This window comes from Emys orbicularis, chromosome 6 (assembly GCF_028017835.1).
Source record: "Emys orbicularis isolate rEmyOrb1 chromosome 6, rEmyOrb1.hap1, whole genome shotgun sequence".
Lineage (NCBI taxonomy): Eukaryota > Metazoa > Chordata > Testudines > Emydidae > Emys > Emys orbicularis.
In genome coordinates this window covers 93,282,755-93,309,625 of record NC_088688.1, presented here as the reverse complement: position 1 = coordinate 93,309,625, position 26,871 = coordinate 93,282,755, and the positions used below count along the sequence as shown (strand labels likewise).

The 26,871-nt window shown below is 38.9% G+C and overlaps 1 protein-coding gene across 1 annotated transcript in view; it reads right to left on the bottom strand.

Moving 5' to 3' along the window:
- The window catches only part of RFX3 (regulatory factor X3), a 218,501-nt gene that overhangs the window by 41,952 nt on the left and 149,678 nt on the right, over window positions 1–26,871 (bottom strand). The window contains exons 4-6 of the mRNA XM_065406095.1: window positions 24,289–24,547; window positions 11,008–11,082; window positions 5,657–5,838 (exon numbers count right to left, since the gene is read on the bottom strand). Coding sequence (XP_065262167.1) covers window positions 5,657–5,838; window positions 11,008–11,082; window positions 24,289–24,547 — 516 coding nt within the window. The remainder of the gene's footprint in view (window positions 1–5,656; window positions 5,839–11,007; window positions 11,083–24,288; window positions 24,548–26,871) is intronic.

The window sequence follows — 26,871 nt, the reverse complement described above, 5'->3', positions numbered from 1 at the left end:
ATGGTAAGGGGGTGGGGCTGCGAGCTCCAGCGAGCCACGCAGCATCCATACACACTGCCCTGAGCAGCATGGTAAGGGGCCGGGGCTGGGAGGAGGAGTTGGATAAGGAGCAGGAAACGGTTGGAGGGGGCAGAGGTTCTGGGGGGGGCGGTCAGGGGATGGGGACGGGGGGGGGGGGGGGTTGGGTAGGCGTGAGAGTTCCGGGGGTCTGTCGGGGTGGTGATGGATGGGGTCGGGGCAGTCAGGGGACAGGGAGCGGGGCGAGTTGGGTAGGGGGTGGGCCCTGGGGGGCAGTTAGGGTGGGGCGTCTCGGGCTTGTACTCACCGGGCAGCGCTTAATAACCGGTTCCCTACCGGGTCGTCGTCGGCACTTCGGGGGCGGGTCGTTCATTCACTCTGGGTCTTCAGTGGCACTGAAGGACCCGCTGCCAAAATGCCGCCAAAACGGAGCGAGTGAAGGACCCGCAGCCGAAGTGCCGCCAAAGACCCAATAGGGAACCGGTTATTAACATTCTGGCAGCTCATCACTGTATATATATATAGTACAACTTTTAAGCATAACATGATATTTTTACAGAGACTTGAAATCACATAATTTTTGAAACAGAACAAAAATAGGAAAACATATTGTTCATGTGAATAAAACAACAGTGAAATCCTGTCATTACTGATTTTGAAAAATATTTTATAAGCCATTATTTGTATTCTTCAACAATATATCTTTCAGATGGTAAGGCTTAAGTTATAAATCAGAACTCTGTGAAAAACTGCCATTGCTGATAGGAAGAGAAAAAAATGCTGTGGAAATGGGGAATTTCTACCTGAAGCAAATTCACAATTTTGGACAGCAACAGAACAATTATATAGTTATTATTAGTTTGCAAATACTGATGAAGATATCAGTTTTTCCATATGCGAATGTTAGTAAAGAGAATATCAGTACTTGTACTTTTGCATAGCACTAAATATAGTAAGTTCACTATCAGTGTTCTTTCAGTTTTCTTCCTTCCAGAGACAAATGCAAGGACTTTTTAAAGTTTTAGTAGACCTTTACCATATAGTGCCAGATCTTTGAGTGCAGCCATAACACAGAGTGCAAGGCAGCAGATGGTGTGCTAAGATAACTTAGAGCTTGTCATAAACATATAGCTACGGGTAGCATAAAATCCCTCCTTTATCTGTAAAGGGTTAAGAAGCTCAGATAACCTAGTTGGCACCTGACCAAAAGAACCAATAAGGGGAGAAGATACTTTCAAATCTGTGGGGGAAGGTTGTTTGTTTAGTCTCCTTGTGTGTTCTCTCTGGGTCAGCGAGGAACCAGGGCAGGGAAAATACATCTCCCTAAGCCATATCTGAACTAAGCATCCAATATTACAGAAATAGTAAGTAATAGCAAGGAAATGCGTTAGATTATCTTTTGTTTTAGCTTGTGAATTTTCCCTGTGCTAAGAGGGAGGTTTATCCCTGTTTTTGTAACTTTAAAGTTTTGCCTAGAGGGGAAATCCTCTGTGTTTTGAATCTGACTACCCTGTAAATTACCTTCCATCCTGATTTTACAGAGGTGCTTCTTTTACTTTTTCTTTATAATAAAGTTCTGTTTTTTAAGAATCTGATTGGGTTTTTAGTGTCCTAAAAACCCAAGGGTCTGTTCTGTGCTCACCTTGCTTACCCTCAAGCCTCCCCAGGAAAGGGGGTGAAGGGGCTTTGGGGGATATTTTGGGGAAACAGGAACTCCAAGTGATTCTTTTCCTGAATCTTTATCTAACTCACTTGGTGGTGTCAGCAGTACTCATCCAAGGACAAGGAAGGATTTGTGCCTTGGGGAAGTTTTTAACCTAAGCTGGTAGAAATAAGCTTAGGGGGTCTTTCATGCGGGTCCCCACATCTGTACCCCAGAGTTCAGAGTGGGGAGGGAACCCTGACAAAGATCCCCTTTGTACTGCCCTGATCTTGGTGTTGCTTTATAGATGGCTGTTTCAGCCTTAGGTGTCTTCTAACTTTTGTTGGCTTTCAATGGCAACTGGGGATGAAAAAAACATCTGAGGATAATTGTTGTGTAGGAAATGTCCCAGTCACACCTCCTTTTCTGCAGTCATACCCTCTCATTCCTGCTATGCCAGTAATAAAGAGTTTGTGTGGCATATGCATTCCTATTTTGGCTTTGCACCACTATAACAAAGTTTCTGTTACCCTGACATTAGATTAGCTAGGGTTATATGCACGTTTGTTGGCTGAAAACTTTGGTCATCTCCTAGGAAAATATTGCATGAATTTAGTGTCCTGAGCAAGACTCCACATACTGGATGACCTCCCTCCACTTGAAGAAGGACACATAAGTGCTACATTAGAAGCCTTGTTTTAAAGAATTTAAGTAGTAAATTGAAGCTATAAATGTTTTTAAAGTGATTGCAGGGGGTTCTTCTTTTCATGGAGGATATGAAATAGCAGCTAATGAAGAGTAGTGGGCAGGATCTATGACCTCACCACCCTTCTGAAGTGATGGCATTGTGTATCTAATACTGTCAGAGCTAAGAAGTATTAGCTCTCTGCTGCTTGGTTTATACAGCTCTTTAGTTTTATATAAGATCTATGAAATCAAAGAGACACTTTGCTGTGCCTACTGTGGCAATTCCTGAAATTTGTAAGAATTTACCAAATATTTCAGTGACGTCCTTATAGCAGTATCTATTGAACTATATACAATGGAAAAAAGACCATGTGTATGGATTCTACAATATCCTAAAGGCTGTGTGCTGTTAAAACTGAACTGGCAGGGCTTACCCGGAGCTGCTGAAAGTTACAAATTTTCTAACAATCCTGATGAAGGCTGCAAAATGCTGTCCCTGTTTCTATGGAAATAGATTATAGACAGGTAAAAAGGGGCTTTAAAATAATCAGTAAATCATCATGGACCAGGCTGTGATACCTGTACTGAGTCCAACTGACTTCAATTGGACTATGTGTGAAGTAACATATTACTCAGGGTGAGTAAGTGTGTCATAATCTGTTCCTGGACATGTGTAAGCTCAATGTACTTGATTATACCCATGCACACACACACACTAGTGCACATGTACACACACATATGCATTTAAAATTACCTGATATATAGTAACGCAAACAGGAGCAACCCGTAATCAAATGTTGTTAGAACTTTTGCAGCGTTCAGTGGCTTAGGTTGAGCAAGGCTAACAATATTAAAGGCACCAATGCTCCTAGAGGCTTCGGGCTTGTCAGTCTGTAATAATTTTGGTCCCAGACTTCAAACTTTTTAAGCACACATGAACCCCTGCACCTGTATGGAGCCCTACTGCCTTCAATAGGGCTGAGCACAGGGGCAGTAGTCTGCCCGTGTATAGTCAAATGCAAGATTGGGGCCTTTGTAGAAAAACATTCTAAGTACAAACATTTTAATGTGTTTTTAAACCTATGGAACTAGTGTTTTTCTCCTTATTTAAAAAAAAAGGATAACATTTTTTGGCCCATATTGGGGCTTATAAGACTGGATACAAACTGATGGATGAAATAAGATTTCAGAACGCTTAAGAAAATAATGATCAACAGCTGGACATGGTCAATATCTTAGCATGACATGATGATAATCTACCTTAAATGACCAACACAACTGCCCCTACACATTCTCTTCTTTCACTCTGTCTAACTGCCACCTGTGACCTACAAAACAACAATGGTAGACACTACAGCATAGAGGTGGAGAGATCTTTCTGATGCAGCTGATAGTAGACATCTCTGTATGACTATGGCTAAAGCTAAGAAACTCTCATCAGTGACTGGACAACATAGTTATGACCAGACAAAACTGTTCTGTGCAGCAGTAATTCAAATGCTCCCTCTCAGTTAACGTTTTGAGCATAGCTTGGCACAAGGAGTTTACCATCTGTATTTTACAGACAAAAGTGACAATAGTGCACCAGTGAGAGGCATCCACTAGATCAGTAGCAAAATATAAATGAGACAAATGGATGTGCTGGGAAGATGTAGAGTGCAATGGACAAAATGGACCAGGCTCCTCATGGCTAGTAAAATCCAGTTATCCTTAAATAAGTTGCAGTTATGTCTTTCCTCAAGAAACTGCCACCTCACAACAGTGCCAATTACTACCTTATCTTGAACCCTTTTAATGGTGGAGATGATTTAAGATTATTAGATGATTGTAGTGATATATGGATTTTTTTTTAATTTCCCAAATTATTTTCTATTTTCTTTTAAGACTGGGTGTGGTGTAGAAAATACATGATTGACAAACTCCTTTTGGTAATAGGGAAAAAAGGTCTGGTGTATGTGAAAGTTTTATTAGCTCTGTCAGCAGCCTTTGATACCACTGACAACATGCTGCTGCTGTCCTGGTATCTGGAAGGACTGGACAAGGAAACAAGAAATGGAAAAAATCTTGAACTATTCAGCTCTGTGGAACTTGCTAATAACATATGTAAGTGTGCATCTGTATACATTTAAAAGATTTAAACACATTTTCTATTGGTCTTGCTCAATACACTATTTTAAATTCTCATTTATTGGTTTAATCAAAATTATTTCTTTTTTCAAAGCAAATAATGGACAAGTTTCAAATTTCAAAACTCACGAATTTTGTTAGCTCCCCGTTTAAAAAAAGACCTTGATTAGAAATCTTTGTTCCCTTATTCTCCTTTAACTCAAACATGGCTAAAGGGTCCCTAAAGGCTCACGTTTACAAAAAAATTAATAATAAATATTTTTCCTTCAGACAGAACAAGCAAGGAACCAGGGCTTTGGAGCGGAGCCCGGAGCTGGAGCGCGGAGCAGCTCCGGAGCAGTGGAGCTGCGGGTTTTTGCCTGGAGCTGGAGCGGAGCCGGAGCACAGCTCCGAAGCCCTGCATGGAACATTTCAGCCTAAGAGGTAAGTGTTTGGAAAAGCTGTGAATGAGTGAATGGAATCTACTATAAGGCTTTAACTGTAGCCCACTACACTGGGTAAACATAGGGGGAAAAAACTCCTCTATTTTTACACTTAGTGTCCCTCATATTACTTATCATACCATACTGAAATATCACTGCATGAAATAAAAACAGTAATGACAATTTATAAATAAGGAATTGAAGCTATTTTGTAATTAAGCTGTAGAATCATGGCAGCATTAAATAACAGTCCCTTATAACAAACAAAAAAAATCAGTAGATAAAAATATTCATCTACATTAAAATCACTCATTTATTTTTATATGGAAAGGCAGAACACCCCTATTATCGCATATGTAATGATCAACCATCACTTTGTGCTCAGCATATACTTAAATTAAGTATTGGATGAAAAATAAACAAATATAATTAGATTTTTAACTCATAAGAAATATAGTAATTATTCTCCATCTGATGCATAGTTTCCAACCGACAGCCTATATTATATTTGTATTGCTATAAATCTGTTGTGTATGTTTCAGAATTAATAAGTGATTTCAGGACAAGGAGAAATGTAATGGGTCTTTGTAACAACTTGACACAGTTTGACATTACATGAGAAATTGATAGACAAACATTTTAACATTTAAGTAATGTTTTCTTTCAGCTTGTTTAGTGTATCATGTACAAGGTTCATGATCACAATGATCACTACACTCTCTCTATGCTATAATCTAAGATCTGATTGTTTTACACAGACCTGGTTCCTAGTCTCCTGGTCCGTAGCCCCATGAAAATTGACCTTATGAGTTTTCCAAAGGAGGCAGCATTGACTGGGTCCAACTTGTGCTCCTGACAGTGTCGTAAGTAATGATTATAAAGCGTACTTCTGGGGAGACTGACTCCTTCTGCTGTTTCATAGTTGTCTAAGAGCCACTGGAGCTATTTCAAATAGGAGACAGTGAAGAAAAGTAAATTCAGATAATTTCACAATAAACATTTTAGGCTATCATTAACATAGCTGTACAATTCAAAGCTTCTTAGTATATTTTGAGATTGCTCTTAACGTCTATTCAATGGTGACTTTTTTCTTCAAGTGAAGGCAGTTCTCTTTAGAGGGGTTAGATATGCGATGGTGTCTTTGAGTCTTTCAAAAACACATGGAAATAGCAGAACTCATAACACTTGTGACCTCAGATAGTCCCCATTTCTTAAAGTATTCAAGAGTCCAGTACCACACATTAATTTTCTGTACATTGATCTAGGCTTTGGAGACAAATTGTTAATACTTCAGGGAATTTAACCAATCATAAATGTATTTACATAACAATAGAAAAGAAACTGCTTGTTGGACTGAGGGAGAGTCATTTAATCCATCTGCATTATTAGACTATTGTATTGCAGAGAGTTGTTTCGCTTCCCCAGACACTCAGATCAGTTACACTATTTAATTGAACAAGATTTATTCTTTTGTTTTTTAACCGTAAATAAAGAAACAAAAAACAAACACAAGGCAAGGAGCAATCTAGGTGGTGCTAAAATGAACTGATACAACTATTAAAGATTATGGGCCCAATTCTGCTTCCACTGAAGCCAAAAGGAATTTTGTCATTAACTTAAGTGGGAATAGGACTGAATCCTGTGAAAACTCTCTCTCTCTCTAGGTCATTTCATTTAGAACTTTGGTGGGTAATTTTGGAAGCTGGCAGAAAAACACTTACATGCTGAGTACTTCAGTGGCTCTATAGTAAGAGGCACAACCGGTATCTTTTTGGGAATACTCACAACATATCTAATATAAACTGCCACTAACAGATGAGAAAACAAACCAAAAAAAAGCACTTTAGCAAGGTTGATTGCTTGTGTCAGTTTCACTCCGATCTTCCCTCCAGCTTTAACTGAGTAGAAAAATGACAGCGTAAAATAAGAGTATTTTTATATGATGGTTATACTTAAATTGTGTGGAAGTCTGTGGTTTTATTTTTCTAGGGGTTCTGATAATCTTTCATTTGGCTTACCATACCATGGATTTGTATCCCCCAGAATTTTCCTTTGAGTTTTGAGTTTGAATGACCCCAAAAATGTAAACAGGAAATCAGTTGAAATTGCCAAGTTTCACCAGTTTTGATGTCAAAGCCAAGAGCATGATTTCAGTGTGAATCTTTAAATCAGTCAGGTTCATGGATTTTACCAAAAATCTGGTCTTAGTTTTGAGTTTCCAATGAAACTCCAAACCAGGCATGTTTAAAATGATTTCAACCAATGCGACACAATTTTGTTCTGATGCATTAGTTCTCAACAGAAATGTGTAACAAATTTTAATGTAAAATATCAAGGCAAAACATGAGTAAAATATATGTTAACAACAGCAAAAAGATCAGTTTACTTGATAATACTGTAGTCTGTTGCATTCATTTACTAATAAAGAGTGGTACCACAAACTTTTCAATGATAGGGAAGAGAAAACTTTTGCTAATGTTGAACATAATTAATCATTTAAGACACAGATCTTAAATATTTTAATGTGAAAAAATGTAATTCTGTACTCCTAAAATAGAACGTTCTTAGCTCCTGCCCCCACTCTACATTCTCTCTCACATTAGTATTCACTAAAATCTAGAGGTATAATTAATGTACTGGACTCTCACCTCTGTTTCAATCAGAGTCATGTGCACTTTGCCAAGTGCAACGAGAACAACAATTCACCCAAGACCTTTTAGAGGCTATCTTCATGTTCTCCTTTTGCATGGAGAACAAAATAGAAAACAAAATTGTAATTCTTTAGTTTATGTTCTATATGAGCTGAGATGGCTTCTATTGTTTTAACTTGCTAGCAGGTAATATGGATGACAGGTAGACAAATACCCACAAGAAGAAATGTCTCTGTGTTTGACTTACTTAAATGGTTCCACGATATAGAGCTATTAGCTAGACTTTTAGACAATTTTGCACTTTAAATAGAATGTAATAAAACAGAGCAGTTTATCATCCTTATTTCAGCTGGTAGATCTAAAATCATTATTTTAAAAAAATACTGAGTCATAGTGTTCACAAACGTATTTTAAATTGGTTGCTTACCATTCTGATATAAAGGCTATGAAAAAATATCACTGGAAACTTTAACCTTTACCTTGGTTTATTTAAAAAAAACTATTTATTTCACTAATTAAGTGACATAAGCATATCTGAGGCTAGAAACCAAGATAATTACATCTTTCAACCTTTGCATTTAATCTCTGTTAATCAGGATAGATTAAGAAGGGTGAACTATTCTTATTTTTCCCTAAGGGAAATACTGATTGACAAAAAAAAAAAAAAAAAATGCATTTCCCAATTAACTTCTAAATGTAACATTTGGGATTTTTTTTCCAGATGGATTATAACCTATTAGGATTCATTTTAAGTGCACTTTACTAATGATCTGAATTCTTGACAGATGTTATTTCAACTATAACTTGCATTAGCCAATGTTGGCAGAGCATAATCCAAGATAAGTATAAAACAAGGATTTTTGCTCTAGGGTGGATGTATTTCAGTGGCAAAAGGCATCAAGTGATTATTTGCTAGATTGCAGCCTGGAATTTATTTGCTAGATTGCTGGAAAGAAGAGTGCCCAAGGCTGTATATAATTTTAAAAGGAAAATAATCTACAAACATTATACAGCTATTGTAAACATATTTCTTCAATGCAGAATGAGAATTCTACATCTGAGCTGTTCAGGATTTGAATACTAGCTTGTTGACTAATAGTATTAGTAACATTTAAGGATGGATAAGTATGAAGTGTTTACACAGTAAAAACTGGCAAATTGATTCTGGCTTCCTAAAACTCCGATGTTTATACAACATTAGATTATAAATTGATTAGTCAAGTCAACCTCATGCACAAAGAAATCAGAAAAAGAAAAAAGTAGAGGAGAAATGAAAAACTCACAAAAACGAGCAAGCATCAATAAAGGCAACCACACTCCAGGACGGCTAACAAGGAGGTATAGTACCACAGAAAGCCAAATCAGCAGGCTATTATTTTTGAGAGTTTAAGATTTTGTCATTGATGAATAGAACATTTGTAATGTAAAAGGTAATACTAATGAAATTCACAGCTTTTCAGGCCTGATCCAAAGCCCATTTATATCAAAAGTGTCTCTACTTTGACTTAATGCCCTTTGGCTCAGACCTCTGGAAATCAAAATGAAGGGTAGTTTGAGAAATAGGGAGAAAACAAACATATTAAATTTCTTCCATGTTACACTAATTTGAGACAGAAGTCAAAATAAATAGAGTTTTAAAAATAGGCAAACTATAAAATAAATTCAACCGTTTTTTGTCAACTTCTTACTTGGGTGATTGGGGCTGTCAAGACTATCATGTCAAAGAAATATGTTTGTGTCTCCAATACAAAATCAAAGACATAGCCCTAGCCTAATTACATACTGGTCTTTTATTGAAATTTGAAATAATACCCAAATTAAAGGAACAAAAGAAAAAAGTAGTGACATGTTGTGTAATGGGTACATGTAAATATTATTAGCAGAAAGAAATTTGTAAATAGTGCATATAACTATATACGTCTATATGTAAATAATGGAATAAAGTTACCCAAGGTAAACAGCCTATCATCTAGCTCTTGTTAGATATAATGTTAAGATATGATGTGCTTCCATATGGGACTCAAGACAAAGTAACAGCTCTCCATATCTCCAGTTTTAACATGCATTGGCCCGTTGCCAAGGTTATGATCTCTTCAGCATGGTATCTAATTAACCCCGATAATGCAATTTCTAGGCAGCCTTATATCTTCAAAACAACATTTCTTTTTAACATCCAAGATAGAATTTAAAAGTCTTAATCACATTTACGCTATTCAATCTCTCTCCCCACAATTTTAGCAGTTTCTAAAGTTGTTTTCTCTTCCAGGTGTTTTAGAATCAATCCTCTACTGCTTCTTGCCATCATGAGGGGAAACTTTCACACAAAGCTATTGGTTTTTCAGCTTCAGATTATGGGACTTTTTCAGAAAAAAATATATGCTTTGGTTTTATTTCTAAATCATTGTCTACCGTCATAAAATCAATAGATATTACAAAAATACTTTTGAAATTGAGATTTAGTTTACTATTCTCCATTTTTGTGGTAGAGAATACAAAAGTGTGATCACAGCATAGAATCAGTTTTGATTAGTAGCCTTAATATGTGCTAAGGAGTGAACATATACAAACGCCAAATAATATAATTTAAATAAAGCAACTTTTACCAGCTGGAAAGACATTTCAGGAAAAACTTGGGCTGGCAATTCATTTTATAATATATACAGTAAATTAGAGATTAAGCTTTGGGCCCTTTTCTCCCTCTATACAAAAGTTACATTTAATATCTTTACCACTATATTTTAAAATGCTGCTTTTATACAGACAACCACTTTAGGCAAAAGTTATTCTTACTGAAAATTCTTATTTTTAGGATTTGTAAATTCAGACCAAATAAAGAGGCACAAAGAGCAACACATATCTCCAGCTTTCAGAGTAATCAATTGTTTTCATTTTTTCAGCCCATGGAGGCAACAACTTGTATAAGTCATTTAACAGAAATACCAACACCACTTTATGGACCTTCAGCATTCTTTTGTCATTTTCAATAAACTCATTATTCAGAATAAAGTAATGTGATTCTCTAAAATAATCCAAAAGATATTACATACTCATGCTGCATGCTCCACCCCCCAAAAATTATTATACAGTGCACAGATTCTTTTTAGTAGCCAATTTTAGCTTTAATATCACACCCACCCACCCCCCCCGGATAATTAAGAATTTTTCAATGATTATTTTCACAATTACATTATTGTGAAAATCAGAATGTGGTAACACCTGCGGACATAATACAGAACCTAGGAAACGATGAACTCAATAATATATATGTATTTAGTGACATTTCACCTGACAAAACATAGCCATGGAAGATGCTGTATAAGATTACAAGTGACTGAGAAGGGAAGATTAAGAGGCAAAAAAAAAAGGGGGGGGGGGCAATAAAACCAAACAAGCATTTAGAGATAGATTAAGCATGCAGACAAAGCAGGAGATTAGTTTACATGAAGAAGAGGCAACTTACATGGCTGTTGAGAAGAGAGCTTCTGTGAGTGGACAGACCATCAGACTTTTGCAGTGTCTCAATCGCCATTTCAATCTGATAATAGATGTCATTAAAAAAAGGGCTCAAGACAAGATAGTAATAAAAGGCTGACCAGAGAAACTTTGATAGATTGCTTAAAGTTCAACAGTAATTGCTTAAACTTCAGTCCAGGTTATTGAACAAATTCTATTAACTGCCTGATTCTGGAGTCCCTGTGAAAGCAAAACTCCCAGTAACTTTGGGAGGCATTTTGCTTTTATACACACTGAAAGATCAGGCCCTCAGAAAATCCAATTCATCCTCCTCTCTGCTCAAGAAATAAAACAAGCACAAAATTTATTTCTAAATCACAATGCAAATATTAAAAAACTCTGAACATTCAGTATCTTTAACCAAACGCAGGGGGTGGGGAGGAAAATACAACCCACACACAGGGTCCTGAAGATTTTTTGCCAAGGATATGAGAAAACCCCTTGCATAGTTTGAAGACAGAGATATGAACTAAAGGCAACATTTTTTCTCTTTCTGCACCCAAACACCTAGAGTGAACTCCTAGACGCTCTGAATTCAATGGGAGTTTTGCCATTAGCTTCAATGGAGGCCGGATTTTACTCTTCTTCCCTCACATAGCATTTTTTACTCATCCAAAGATCTCAGTAAAGTTGATGGAAGTTTTGGGTGTGCACATAGTCAGGTTTCAGCCCTGAGAAAAATATTCTAATTTATTCAGAATAATTTTACCTTTTAAGATGAAAATTATTATTATATATAACCCCTTAAATATACAGCAGTATTATTCCTAATGCAAATGTGTGAAGACCCCCGCCCAGTCTTTTTTTCATAACTTTGGATCTTAATGTCACTTTTGGCTGCTTCCGTAGTAGTGTTATTGAGTAAAATTACAGAGTAATTGTAGTTCTGCATTAAGTGTAACTGTGGCTATGGCAGAGAAAAAACATTGGAAATGACAGAGGCAATGAGATGTAAAATAGAAAAGCTTTCATGGAAACACCTTCCCACACCCACACCCTTTTTTAGAGTTCAGTAAGAGGACAGATAATCATGTTCACTCAGTGTGCAGTAGAAATAGCAAGAAATTAATTAGCCTTGTAAAATTGAAAAAACAAAAACATGGCATATTCAAAACTAACTCTAAGTTTAAAGACACTTCTCTTTTTCCCGAAAGACAATTTTTATTGAGCCTCCCCCACATTGCCTTACGTATTACAATACTACCCACAGATTTTCCAGTCTAATTTACAAGCAACAGTAGAGTTCATCAATACACATAAGAACTGAAATAGAAAAGATTTCAGATGTCATGTATTAGACTTTACTAGCACACATGCAAAATTAACTTCTCCCTTGTTACAGTAATAATTTTATTGCAACATTAATTAAAAAGGTACTTTTCTTAATCTTTAACATTACATTTCTCTTTCAGACAGTTGTTTTTGTTTTAGAAATGCAAGCCCTTTTTGTTCAGGTAAAGTGTTGAAAATAATGTCTGATTACAAAGCAAATGATGTAATTTTGACAAGGCTAAAGAACAAAAAAAATTTGCTAAATTATGATAATCTAGTCTGCCCTCCTACATAACACAGGTCATAGAGTTTCACCACATAATTCCTGCATCAAGCCTGTGACTTCTGGTTCATAGATACGTAGATTCCAAGGCCAGAAGGGACCATTGTGATCATCTAGTCTGACCTCCAGTATAACAGAGGCCACATAGCTTCCCTAAAATAATTCCTAGAGCAGATCTTTTAGAAAAACATCCACTCTTGATTGCAAAATGATCTATTATGGAGAATCCATCATGACACTTGGTAAGTTGTTCAAATGTTTAATTGCTCTCACTGTTAAACATGTACGTCTTATTTCCAGTCTGAATTTGTCTAGTTTTAACTTCCAGTCATTGGCTCTTGTTAAACTTTTCTCTGATAGATTGAAGAGCCCATTATTAAATATTTATTCCCAATGTAGGTAATTATAGATTGTAATTAAGTCACTCCTTAACCTTCTCCATGTTAAAATAAACAGATTGAGTTCCTTGAACCTATCATTATAAGGCATATTTTCTAACCTTTTAATCATTCTCGTGACTCTTCTCTGAACCCTCTCCTTTATCAACATACTTCTTGAATTGTGGACAACAGAACTAGATGTAGTTTTCCAGCAGCAGTCGCACCAGTGCCAAAAGACAGAGGTAAAATAATCTCGCTACTCCTACTCGAGATGCCCTTTGTTTAAATGTCTAAGGATTGTATTAGCCATTTTGGTCATAGCATCGCATTGGGAGCTCATGTTCAGCTCATTTTACATCATGACCCCAAATCTTTTTCAGAGTCGCTGCTTCCCAGGAAAAAGTCCCCCATCCTTTAAGTATGGCTGACATTCTTTGTTCCTAGATGTATACATTTACATTTAGCCATATTAAAATGCAGTTTGCATGGGCCCAATGTACCAAGCCATCCAGATTTCTCTGCATCACTGACCTGTCTCTTAATTATTTATCACTCCCACTATTTTTGTGTCATCAGCAAACTTTATCAATAATGATTTTATGTTTTCTTCCAGGTCATTAATAAAAATGTTAAATAGCGGAGGGCCGAGAATCGATCCCTGCGAGATGCCACCAGAAACACACCCATTTGATGAGTACATTGTCAGACCTATCAGTTAGCACAGCATTAGCTTTCGTCTAGTACTTCCCTGGTGTTCCAAGACTTATTGAAAATCAACATTAACGATCCAGTAAGCTCCTCAGCTAGCTCTTTTAAAACTCTTGGATGCAAGTTATCTGAATCTGCTGATTTTAAAATGTCTAACTTCAGTAGCTGCTGTTTAATATCCTCTTGAGATACTAATGGAATGGATGCGACATCATCATCTGTTTTTTTCCCCAAATACAGAACAAATATTTATTGAACACTTTTGCCTTTTCTGCATCATTATTGATATTTGGTAATTCTACCATTTCCACTGGACCAATACCATTGTTAGGATTCTTTTTGTTCCTAATATACTTTTTAAAAATTCCTTCTTGCTGTTCTTAACGCTGCTGTCCATAAATTTCTCCTTATGTCCCTTTGCTTCCCTTATCAATTTTCTATAATTCCTAGCTTATGATTTATATTCCTTACTAATAATTTCCCCTTTCTTCCATTTGTTATATATATATATTTTTTAAATTATAGCTGCTTTCACACCCCTTCTAAACCAGGCTGGGATTTTTTAATCAATATGGTCTTCTTCTTTGATTCTGGCTTTTGGGGTATGTAGTAAAGTGTTCTTAAAGAATTACCAATCATCATTCAAATTTTTCTGATTAAATTATTCCTCCCAGCTGATCTGGCTCATAATTTTTTTTATCTTTGTGAAGCTGTCTCCTTTAAAGAACGAAATATACATCAACGGTTCTTTGAAAAGGAAGTGGTGCCAGTGAGGTGAGTTAGGCTGACAGGCTGACCTGGGATCAAAGCGGCCTGAAGCAGCAGTGATCATCTCAAGAGAGAATAGCCCCGACTTGAACAGACAGAAGAATTAAACTTGAGAGATTCTCCACAGCAGTAGTGGAGCCTTTAACAGATTATAATGAATTTTGCTAATGCAGACAAAAAAGAAATGGAAGATGGAGAGAGGAATTATTCTAAGCATGGTAGACCAAAAGCCTTTTAAATATATCCTCAAAAGAAATACAAATTATAAAAATAAATTAAAAAATCTTCTCTGAAGAAAATTGTCTCTGGAGTCTTCTCTGAGTGTCAACTTTAAATAAAATATAAATAAGCCTTAAAAACCTATTTTTCTTAAAATTGATCAATTCAATTAAAAAAATAAGCAGAATCAATCACAATCAAAAGTTTATAATTGCTACTAGTCAGAAAACCTGGTGCAACTGAACATCCTTAATATGTCTGAAACCACACAAGGATATACATATTGACTGATTAATATAAACTTTGTTATATTATCATTTTTATATAAGGTATGTACATAACATATTAGGCATTGGTGAATATCCGGAAAGTATGGGGTTTAGATAAGCATCTAGAAAGTTAAGGTTTTTATCCAAAACTCATTCAAACTTTTAGCCTCAACTCTCCAAACCAGACAACTTTCCCCTATAGGCCTAGGCTTCCCACCTGACATAATCCAGTCTTCTGGGAAGAGGATGGCGGCTTTCTACTCTCCTTTACTGGCATCTTAAAAGGGTGGCCAACTCATCACTCCCCCCCCCCCCCAAAATCCTCCATTAAGCCATCCATTGAGTGTGCCAGTTCTTTCTCTCCCTTCTTCTGCAGAAAGACTCTAAACTCTCCATTGGGTTTCACTGCTGTTGATTTTTTCACAGTTTGTGGCTAATATATCTAAGAGTACACTACACTCAGAAACACAAATCTTCAAGCTCTCACAGGGACTTGTAGATCTGGCTCTGTGCATGCCTCAATCCCAAAGGGAAATGTCATAGAATCATAGAATATCAGGGTTGGAAGGGACCTCAGGAGGTCATCTAGTCCAACCCCCTGCTCAAAGCAGGACCAATACCCAACTAAATCATCCCAGCCGGGGCTTTGTCAAGCCTGACCTTAAAAACCTCTAAGGAAGGAGATTCCACCACCTCCCTAGATAACCCATTCCAGTGCTTCACCACCCTCCTAGTGAAAAAGTTTTTCCTAATATCCAACCTAAACCTCCCCCACTGCAACTTGAGACCATTACTCCTTGTTCTGTCATCTGGTACCACTGAGAACAGTCTAGATCCATCGTCTTTGGAACCCCCTTTCAGGTAGTTGAAAGCAGCTATCAAATTCCCCCTCATTCTTCTCTTCTGCAGACTAAACAATCCCAGTTCCCTCAGCCGATCCTCATAAGTCATGTGCTCAAGCCCCCTAATCAGTTTTGTTGCCCTCTGCTGGACTCTTTCCAATTTTTCCACATCCTTCTGTAGTGTGGGGCCCAAAACTGGACAGTACTCCAGATGAGGCCTCACCAATGTCGAATAGAGGGGAATGATCACGTCCCTCGATCTGCTGGCAATGCCCCTACTTATACAGCCCAAAATGCCGTTAGCCTTCTTGGCAACAAGGGCACACTGTTGACTCATATCCAGCTTCTCATCCACTGTAACCCCTAGATCCTTTTCTGCAGAACTGCTGCCTAGCCATTCGGTCCCTAGTCTGTAGCAGTACATGGGATTCTTCTGTCCTAAGTGCAGGACTCTGCACTTGTCCTTGTTGAAGCTCATCAGATTTCTTTTGGCCCAATCCTCCAATTTGTCTAGGTCCCTCTGTATCCTATCCCTACCCTCCAGCATATCTACCACTCCTCCCAGTTTAGTGTCATCTGCAAACTTGCTGAGGGTGCAGTTCATGCCATCCTCCAGATCATTAATGAAGATATTGAACAAAACTGGCCCCAGGACTGACCCCTGGGGCACTCTGCTTGATACCGGCTGCCAACTAGACATGGAGCCATTGATCACTACCCGTTGAGCCTGACGATCTAGCCAGCTTTCTATCCACCTTATAGTCCATTCATCCAGCCCATGCTACTTTAACTTGCTGGCAAGAATACTGTGGGAGACCGTATCAAAAGCTTTGCTAAAGTCAAGGAATAACACGTCCACTGCTTTCCCCTCAACCTCAGAGCCAGTTATCTCGTCATAGAAGGCAATTAGGTTAGTCAGGCATGACTTGCCCTTGGTGAATCCATGCTGATTGTTCCTGATCACTTTCCTCTCCTCTAAGTGCTTCAGAATTGATTCCTTGAGGACCTGCTCCATGATTTTTCCAGGGACTGAGGTGAGGTTGACTGGCCTGTAGTTCCCCAGATACTCCTCCTTCCCTTTTTTAAAAATAGGCACTACATTAGCCTTTTTCCAGTCATCCGGGACCTCCCCCGATCGCCATGAGTTTTCAAAGATAATGGCCAATGGCTCTGCAATCCGCCAACTCCTTTAGCACCCTCGGATGCAGCGCATCCAGCCCCATGGAATTGTGCTCATCCAGCTTTTCTAAATATAGTAGTCCTGAATCACTTCTTTCTCCACAGAGGGCTGGTTACCTCCTCCCCAGGCTGTGCTGCCCAGTGCAGCAGTCTGGGAGCTGACCTTGTTCGTGAAGACAGAGGCAAAAAAAGCATTGAGTACATTAGCTTTTTCCACATCTTCTGTCACTAGGTTGCCTCCCTCATTCAGTAAAGGGTCCACACTTTCCTTGACCACCTTCTTGTTGCTAACATACCTGAAGGACCCCTTCTTGTTACTCTTGACATCTCTTGCTAGTAGGGTGACCAGACAGCAAATGAGAAAAATCGGGACGGGGGTGGGGCCTATATATATAGGCGCCTATATAAGAAAAAGCCCCAAAAATCGGGACTGTCCCTATAAAATCAGGACATCTGGTCACCCTACTTGCTAGCTGCAACTCCAAGTGTGATTTGGCCTTCCTGATTTCACTCCTGCATGCCTGAGCAATATTTTTATACTCCTCCCTGGTCATTTGTCCAATCTTCCACTTCTTGTAAGCTTCTTTTTTGTGTTTAAGATTAGCAAGGATTTCACTGTTAAGCCAAGCTGGTCGCCTGCCATATTTACTATTCTTTCTACACATCGGGATGGTTTGTTCCTGCAACCTCAATAAGGATTCTTTCAAATACAGCCAGCTCCCCTGGATTCCTTTCTCCCTCATGTTATTCTCCCAGGGGATCCTGCCCATCAGTTCCCTGAGGGAGTCAAAGTCTGCTTTTCTGAAGTCCAGGGTCCGTATTCTGCTGCTCTCCTTTCTTCCTTGTGTCAGGATCATGAACTTGACCATCTCATGGTCACTGCCTCCCAGGTTCCCATCTACTTTTGCTTCCCCTACTAATTCTTCCCTGTTTGTGAGCAGCAGGTCAAGAAGAGCTCTGCCCCTAGTTGGTTCCTCCAGCACTTGCACCAGGAAATTGTCCCTTACACTTTCTAAAAACTTCCTGGATTGTCTGCGCACCGTAGTATTGCTCTCCCACCAGATATCAGGGTGACTGAAGTCTCCCATGAGAACCAGGGCCTGTGATCTAGTACTTCTATTAGTTGCCAGAAGAAAGCCTCGTTCACCTCATCCCCCCCGGTCTGGTGCTCTATAGCAGACTCCCACCACGACATCACCCTTTTTGCGCACACTTCTAAACTTAATCCAGAGACTCTCAGGTTTTTCTGCAGTTTCATACCGGAGCTCTGAGCAGTCATACTGCTCTCTTACATACAATGCAACTCCCCCACCTTTTCTGCCCTGCCTGTCCTTCCTGAACAGTTTATATCCATCCATGACAGAACTCCAGTCATGGGAGTTATCCCACCAAGTCTCTGTTATTCCAATCATATCATAATTCCTTGACTGTGCCAGGACTTCCAGTTCTCCCTGCTTGTTTCCCAGGCTTCTTGCATTTTTGTATAGGCACTGAAGATAACTCGCTGATCGTCCTGCTTTCTCAGTATGAGGCAGGAGTCCTCCCCTGTCATTATCTCCCAGTATGTAAGCCCTGCTGGATTCAGTCCCTTAGGGAAATCAGAAGTGAGAAAGGAAAGAAGTTCAGCTCAAGCTATAAAAACCACTCCAAAAAAGTTGTGGCAGAATATTTTATGTGAATTAGTTTGCCTTACCCTAGTGTGTACAGCTATAAACTGCCAACTGCCAAAAAAAAAAAAAAGGTATTTCACCTAGGAATGGCTGAATTATTTGGATACATTAAAAGTGATCCCCAACCATCCCCCAAAACACAACCACCCCAGACTAAAATAAAACAATGACACTTGATAAGTTTATATATTTTAAAAAATAATTCTAATTGTGCCATTAACACTATGTATTACTACCATTGGGCCACCTTCTTTGTTTGGTATTACCCTTTCTCCTACCCTCATATGCCTAGCTGGTGTGTTTTTGTTTTGTTTTGTTTTTTAAATAAGGAGCATAAGTTCTTTCAGATACGAACCATGCCTCCTTTTATGTTTGGAGAGTGCCTAGCACACTGTGGTTCCAGAAACAATAAATAATAAGTATGTGGATTCAAAATATTTTTAGTTATTTGCTTTGTTTTAATTTTATGTGCTTTCTGATTTGGACTAAAGGCTCTCTACACTATGAAAAATGTTCCAGCAGTGTGAGTGGAAGACTGCTTGTGCTTGGTGATGCCTTTTATGCATGGCACCACATTGCTTGCTGATCAATCCCGAAACTTGTTAGAAGCAGCAGGACTGACAAACAGGAGCCTCTCATTGGCTAACAGACATCGCAACACACTTACTGTTAAGTAGCTAAATAAATTGTTTTAAGTTTTGACATCAGAAAAATATTTGTAAAATAATTCTCTTATCACAGGGACAGTGCATATGTATTTGAGTATGGGCAGACTGTCTGGAGACTCAGGTTATATCATTTAGACGGCTGTTGATATTCCTATTACTTTCTTGTCTTACTAAACCTCTGCAGCCCTCAGCAACTCCTACCTCATTCATCCACCACTTAGATGGAACATGCAGCCTTCTTCAATATCATTGTAAATACCAGTATAACAATCAACCAGTAAGGGGAAGAGAGTTCTGCAACAATGCAACTCGAGTCTTTTCTTGACCTGTCTAAACACTCAAACCAAATGTACCAATTTTACAATGTTTATTAATCTCAACTGAACTTGGCCTACCCTCATATCAGCATCACACACTACTGCTGCATCTCTGGTCTGGCTGCCATAAGCTTTTTAGTATAATAAACTATTCTTAATAACTAGGAAAATGCAAATTATTACAGCTAAACAGAATAGCTAAGTGTTTGATGGAAATAAGCAATGCCAATGGAGGAAATGTAATGAGTAACATGAATTCTAACAAACTTTCTTCATGCATGCCAATGTATCCCTCAATTGTGTGTATGCTAGAGAGTTTCTGAAAAGTTCACAATTCCTAATATTTTCTAGATAATCAAAAAATTAACAGAATTCCTGCTGTAACCTGAGAAGGGCACCATCAAGTATTGTGGGCTCAATATTTATGTTTTGTAAAAGTTTTACAAAAGCAAATATGAATATATTTTCATGATTCAAAACAAAATATGATTTTATTTTATTTAAATAGACCTCAAACATTACAGGAGAAAACCAACAAAGTGTGTGTACCAAGGAATGCCACTAGACAGCTGGTGATCACATGGTTGCCAAAAGCTTTGATGGAGTGATATGATCGCCAATGATGAACATAAACTCAACATCCAGCCAGATCATCTTAATGACTTAGCGAGATCTGCAAGAAGGCTACATCCCTTTGGGATCTGCCATGATTATGCTGATACATGAGAACCATAAAGGGAAAGTGAACAAAAATAAAAGAAAAACTGTCAATCACTAGTCTATTTTTGTTGAAGAGCGCAATAAGTAAACAAATAGCAAATCTGAAGAAAAATAAACTGAATTTTTTTAGATTTTTTTCAAACTTTTAATAATCTAAGGTACTGTTAGTAACACAGGTTATTTATTTTTAAATTGACTTTTAACTTGACAGAATCCCTTTAATGTCATATTATGACACCAAAACTAATCTATCTAATCTTTTTTTAAAAATCAGGACTAGCTAAAATTTTATTCATAAAACTAATCTGTTAATTACTACAGAAGCTTTGTGATTTGATGAATGGGGATGAATGACAGCAAAATAAATAAAGTTGCTTAGTGCAAGTAACAAAACAGTATTAGATACCGATATGACCAAAGTGATAGAGGTTATGATAAGCGCACACAAATGGCAGTAAGCAAAGTTTCATTTGCTTATGTTTCCTTTGTCTCCAAGTGAAAATTATATAAATTGATTCAAAAGTCTTGAAAAACTTTGCTGCACATTTATCACAATGACAAACAGCTTTGATACACACTATTTAGATCGCTCAAAAGAATTCTTTAGACAAGTATAGAAAAGCGTTATGATGATGCAATTAAGATGAGGGTCACAAGTGAAATGAGTTCTAGCTATCTGAGCTTGAGTCGGCAATGCATATAAAAACACTGTACTTTACTGCTAAAGATTGGCTGGTATATTCTTAGCTTCCAGTAAAGCTTCCAGCTTTAAGTAAAATTAAAACTCAGTAGGTATTTCAGATCAATTAACAGTTTGAGCTGAACCTTTTACATTTCAGTCAAACCCTTGTGTATAATCAGTTGAACCCATATATACCAAGTGCCCAATGTAATAAAAAAAAAACCACCACCATTTTGCAATTTCCTGCTTAACATTTTAGCAGCAAGAAATGCATTTGCAATTTATTCAGTTTCCTTAACAGACACTCAAACAAATACAAGATATCTTCTGAACATGGGGGAAGTAAGAGGAGAAATATTATTGTAGTGATAAAAGAGCAATTCTACAAATGTAAATTATTAACTGTACTTGTTTTTCTGCACTCCTAAAACAAACCTGCTATAGTAATGTACACAGGAACGCACCATATGCTTAAGACAACTTTTTTAAACACATGAAGCAAAAGCAGGGGCATGGACATGGACATGGCGGCTCCAGGCACCAAGCGCGTGCCTGGGGCGGCAAGCTGCGGGGGGCGGCGTGCTGGTTGCCGTGAAGGCGGCAGTCAGGCAGCCTTCGGCGGTCCCGCGGCGGGTATGCCGAAGGCGCGGGACCGGCAGATCACCCGCAGAAACACCGCCGAATCTGCGTGACCAGCGGACCGCCCGCAGGCGTGCCGCTGAAGGCCGCCTGACTGCCGTGCTTGGGGCAGCAAAAAACAGAGCCTGGAGATAGATATTTACCTTAACAATGTATTTTATTTTGCAAGCCAATTATTTCTGTTCAAAATGATCACAAAACATAGAAAAAATATTGTTTGTCTTAATGTGTTAAAAATATAATTGCTGGAAAAAACACATTTTAAACTGTCTATGCTCTTAAAAGATGCAATTGTTGAATTGTAGATTATACACCTCTACCCCGATATAACGCTGTCCAAAAAATCTTACCGCGTTAGAGGTGAAACCGCGTTATATCGAACTTGCTTTGATCCGCAGGAGCGCGCAAGCCCCATCCCCCCCGGAGCGCTGCTTTACCGCGTTATATCCAAATTCGTGTTATATCAGGTCGCGTTATATCAGGATAGAGGTGTATTATAAAATCCTTTGTAAATATCAAGACATGCTTCTCCATATTTGGAAAAAAATTCGAATATGGTTTTCAGTTGCAAAATTTAACATGGGACTTTCAGACTAGTAAAAATTTTCAATGCAAGTCCAGTACTCTTCACATGTTTCTTAAATATATTTTTTCAATTATGTTTTCTATTTACATTTAATCAACAGTTTGTCCCTACTGAGCTCATCTTTTCCACTTATTTTTTTCTGCTGTCACTTCAGACTGCTGAATTTATTACATGTTATTTTATATGGCAACAGAATGGCATCATCCTGTTAAACACAAGTTTATATCTGTACTGGTATGATCAGGTAGCTTTCTTGCCAGTGAGTTGTAAAGAGGGGACGTTCTTATTCAAACGTAAAGCCATTAATAATAGCTAAGAGAACACAAGAAAATATTTGCCATTTAATTTTTTTTCTAGAAACATCTCTTGTCAAATTTACTTCAGTGGAGAAGACCCCTCCTCTTCACTTTTACCTACAGGAAACTACTCTAGTTCTGCCCCTATTTTGTAATCATAGGGCTCATACTAAACTGGCTGTAAGAACAATGATGCAGAATTTCTTCAATTTTATTGAATTGGGCTATAGGAGGAACTAACGCAAAATGTTCTACATAAAAGCCATGAAAAGGGAAAATATATGATCAGAGGCTTTTTAATTAAATAAATCTGATTTATCAGTGACACTCCTTTAAGAACCACCTTTTAAAATTAAAATACTGTAAGTGCTGCAACATATAATCCCTTTCCTTTAGCGATCACAAAATCATACACAAAACTCCTGCTGCAGGCTGAATCTCTGTTCTCTTAATTTTCCAATATAACATGACTTAGGCTATGATTCACAGTTCTTTACGTTTTTTCTTTTCATTCATAACAGTTCTCAACAAAAGAATTCACAATACCATATAGAGATGGCAGTTTCAATGTTAGGGGGAAATAACACCTTTTACTTTTAATAATCCAGATTGCATTTAGTCCTTGATTATATTAATGCAATTGTTATTTTACAAGATCATTTGCATTATCTGATGCCACAGTAATGGGCTCAGCATTTCATATGCATACAGCTTCAAATGTTGACATATTAGTTGATTTTTACTGATTTCCTCTATCTCCAAAACTAAAATCCCTTCGTTTTTTAGTAACTTTTTGCACTAATATATAAATACTATTTAGTCATGCTCCATCACGCTATTCTTCTCCTTAGGACATTTTTCAGTTTGCTCTTTCTACTTCACTTTTCATAATTTCTCTTGTCCTTTAATTTCTAATGTCCATAATCAGGGCAAAATATCCTCAAGGAGTAGGTAAAAAATGTACACTAGGGCTACTCAGCAAGGATACAGTAAATATAAACCAATTTTTCTTAATTAGAATTAAGTTCTTAAGGGAAAGGACCATGTTTGCCTTGTTGTTTGTCTATATATGTTAAGGTTGCCCATCACTGCGGTAACAGAATGCTTCTTGACAGCTATATTTAATACAACTAGTACAATGAGGCTCTGATCCTCATAGGATTGGGGTCTTTGGGAGTTACCAGAAATATTAAATAATAATTGGGAATTACCAGAAATAATAAATAATAATTAACAACAAGCAGAACAATACTAAAAGTTAATATAATGGAACTATTCAGAACTAGTGGTGACTATTTTGAGATATGATACAAAATAAATACCAAAACTGGATTTAAAAAATGCAATGAATGCAAAGAAGTTACATATATCTGTAGCGTTAAGATATTAGTTATAAAATTCAATTATATAAACAAAGTGGTCCTAGCAAGGTAATGTTTTGTTTCTTTTTCAGAAAGTAGGAAAACACATGTCCAACAATTTAAGGACCTGATCCTGCAAATACTCAAGCATGCACACAACTTTATGCACATGAACAGCCCAATGAACTAAATGGAGTTCTTCATATGCACAAATTTAAGAGTATTTATAAGTGTTTGCAAGATGGGGGCCAAAATTACTTATTTTTTCAAACACATTATTTCGGTTACAGGAAACATACATAATCATAAGAGAGCACAACAGGGACTAGGAAACTTGCTCTAAAAATTCATGTAGTTCTGAATACTTACTGTAGCTGGGGAGGCCCGCATTGTATGAGTCACTGAATGAGCAGAATTTTCCATTGAATTGCCAATCAGATAGGTCCCTCCAGAGCTGCTGATGAGTTGTCCTCCTGTGACACCCATTTGAATCCCTCCAGAGCCCACCATACTATGAGATGAGACCACTGTTGTCACTTGTGCAGAACCTCCTTGCGTATCAAAGTAATTCCCCCCGGTGTTTTGGCTATACATCTGGGTTTCTGTGTAAGGGTAAGTTGTTGTTCGGCTTTAGGAAAAGAAAAAAAAAAAGGTATTTATTTGTTTTCTTTATTGGGTGAGTGCGATATTATCACTGTGGAAATGAGTATACAATAGTTGCAATCAAATTAAATAAGACTGGTGCACAACCCATGCCCCCACTGACAATAACATTTTGCAATGTCTAAGCATTGAGTAATTGACTTCCATGACTAAGTATTGAAATAAGTATTTTTCCCCCCATATGGATCATCAGGTGGGCTTGAACTCTGACCTTTCAGATCCTCAGCATAGACAGGGCCCTGTGTATTTGGAAATTTAAATTTTTGTCCATAGAATTTGCTGCAGAATTCACCCCTTTGTTGAAGGATTGTGTCCCAGAATCTGATTTTCAATTGCGTTTCTAGACGTTATTATTGCAAAGAAAATCTCAAAAATGTGAATTGAGTTTAAACCCAATGCAGTGTCATCTGTCTGCGTCTGCAGAGAACATGAAGCAGTAGCTCTGGGAAGTGTGACCTGCCCCAATCATCTTAATCAGAGCCACTTTGAAATTCTGTGGCTGAGCAATTTGGCATTTTCCCAAGTTGCCATGGAATTCAGCTTTTTTGTCACAGAATTCACCATTTCCCTGCAGCTGTGCACCTCATATTTTACTTCCTGTCTGTGTCCCTACTAGGATTGCCAGGTGTCCAGTTTTTGACCGGAACGCACAGTTAAAAAGGGACCCTGGCGGCTCCGGTTGGCACTGCTGACCAGGCCGTTAAAAGTCCAGTCGGTGGTGCAGCAGGGGCTCCCTACCTGCCCTGGCTCCGTGTGGCTCCCAGAAGCAGCTGCCAGGCCCCTGCGGCCCCTAGGCACATGGGCGGCCAGGAGGGCTCTGCACCCTGCCCCCGCCCCGAGCACCGGCTCCCATTGGGAGCTGCGGGGGTGGCGCCTGCAGGCGCGAGGGCAGCAGGCGGCACCTCCCTGGCCACCCATGCACCTAGGGGCCGCAGGGAGCTGGCAGCCACTTCCTGGGAGCTGCGGTAAGCGCCGCTGGGACCCCGCAGCCCCTCCTGCACCCCAAACCCGTCCCAGCCCTGAGCCCCCTGCTGCACCTGAAACCCCTCAGCCCCAACTCCCAGCCAGAGCCCACACCCCCTTCCGCACTCCAAACCCCTCGGCCCCAGCTCAGAGCCCCCTCCTGCACACCAAACACCTCATCCCCAGTCCCACCCCAGAGCCCGCACCCCCCCTGCACCCCAACCCCTGCCCCAGCCCGAAGCTCTGTCCTACACCCTTAACACCTAATTTCTGGCCCCATCCAAGAGTCCACACCCCCAATCCAGAGCCCATAACCCCCCGCATCCCAACCCTCTGCCCCAGCCCTCTCTCATACCCCAATCCCTCATCCCCGCCCCAACCAGAGCCCTCACCCCCCCCCCGCACCCCAAACCCCTGCCCCAGCCCAGTGAAACTGAGTGAGGGTGGGAGAGAGTGTGCAACGAAGGGAGGGGAGATGGAGTGAGTGGGGAGCGGGGCCCCGGAAAAGGAGCAGGGGAAGGGGCGGGGCCTCGGAGAAGGGGCAGGGAAGGGGGTGGGGCAAGGGTGTTCAGTTTTGTGCAATTAGAAAGTTGGCAACCCTAGTCCCAGTTGTGCCAGATCTATCTGGCTGCTGCCTCCTGCCCTCCAGCTTTCTCCAGAAGGGTGAGTTAATTGGATGACAGTGTATGCTGCCTACATTAAACCATGAAACCAGACACCACAGCATGAGGGCATCCAGAATTACTATCCTTCTGGACAACAAGGCCTGGGCAAGACTTTCTATGCACTTTGTCAACACTACTCTATAATTATTCAGAAGAGTCCACGTGGATAAGGCAGAACACTCCCCTTTCCTCTCAAGGGGTTGAGCATTCTGACTTAACAAAACAGTCTAAGAGACTGGAACCATAAATAGATCCCAGGTCAGCTGCTGAGCAATGCATTACAGGCCATGACAGTACATTATTCTTTAAAAAAAAAAAAACAATAAAGACTTACACTTGATTTATTAACAAATCAGCAGAACAAGGGCTCAGTGATAATTTATCCTTCTCTAGATTCTACAATCTATTAGCTTTTAAACAATGGCAGAATCACAGAATACATGAGGCCATGATAATAGCACAGACCAGAACTTGTTAGTTTCAATTACCTTTACACTGTGGCCATCATGAACTCCCTCGGGATTCTCCCTTGTCGTTCAGAGCCACTTTAGAAGCTATGAAGCTTCACTTGCAAATTTTTTAATGCTTTTAAATCCTGGTGCTATACTATTATTGTCATGAGAGGGTGGAACTTCTAAAGTAGCTTTTAACCTTTTTTTTT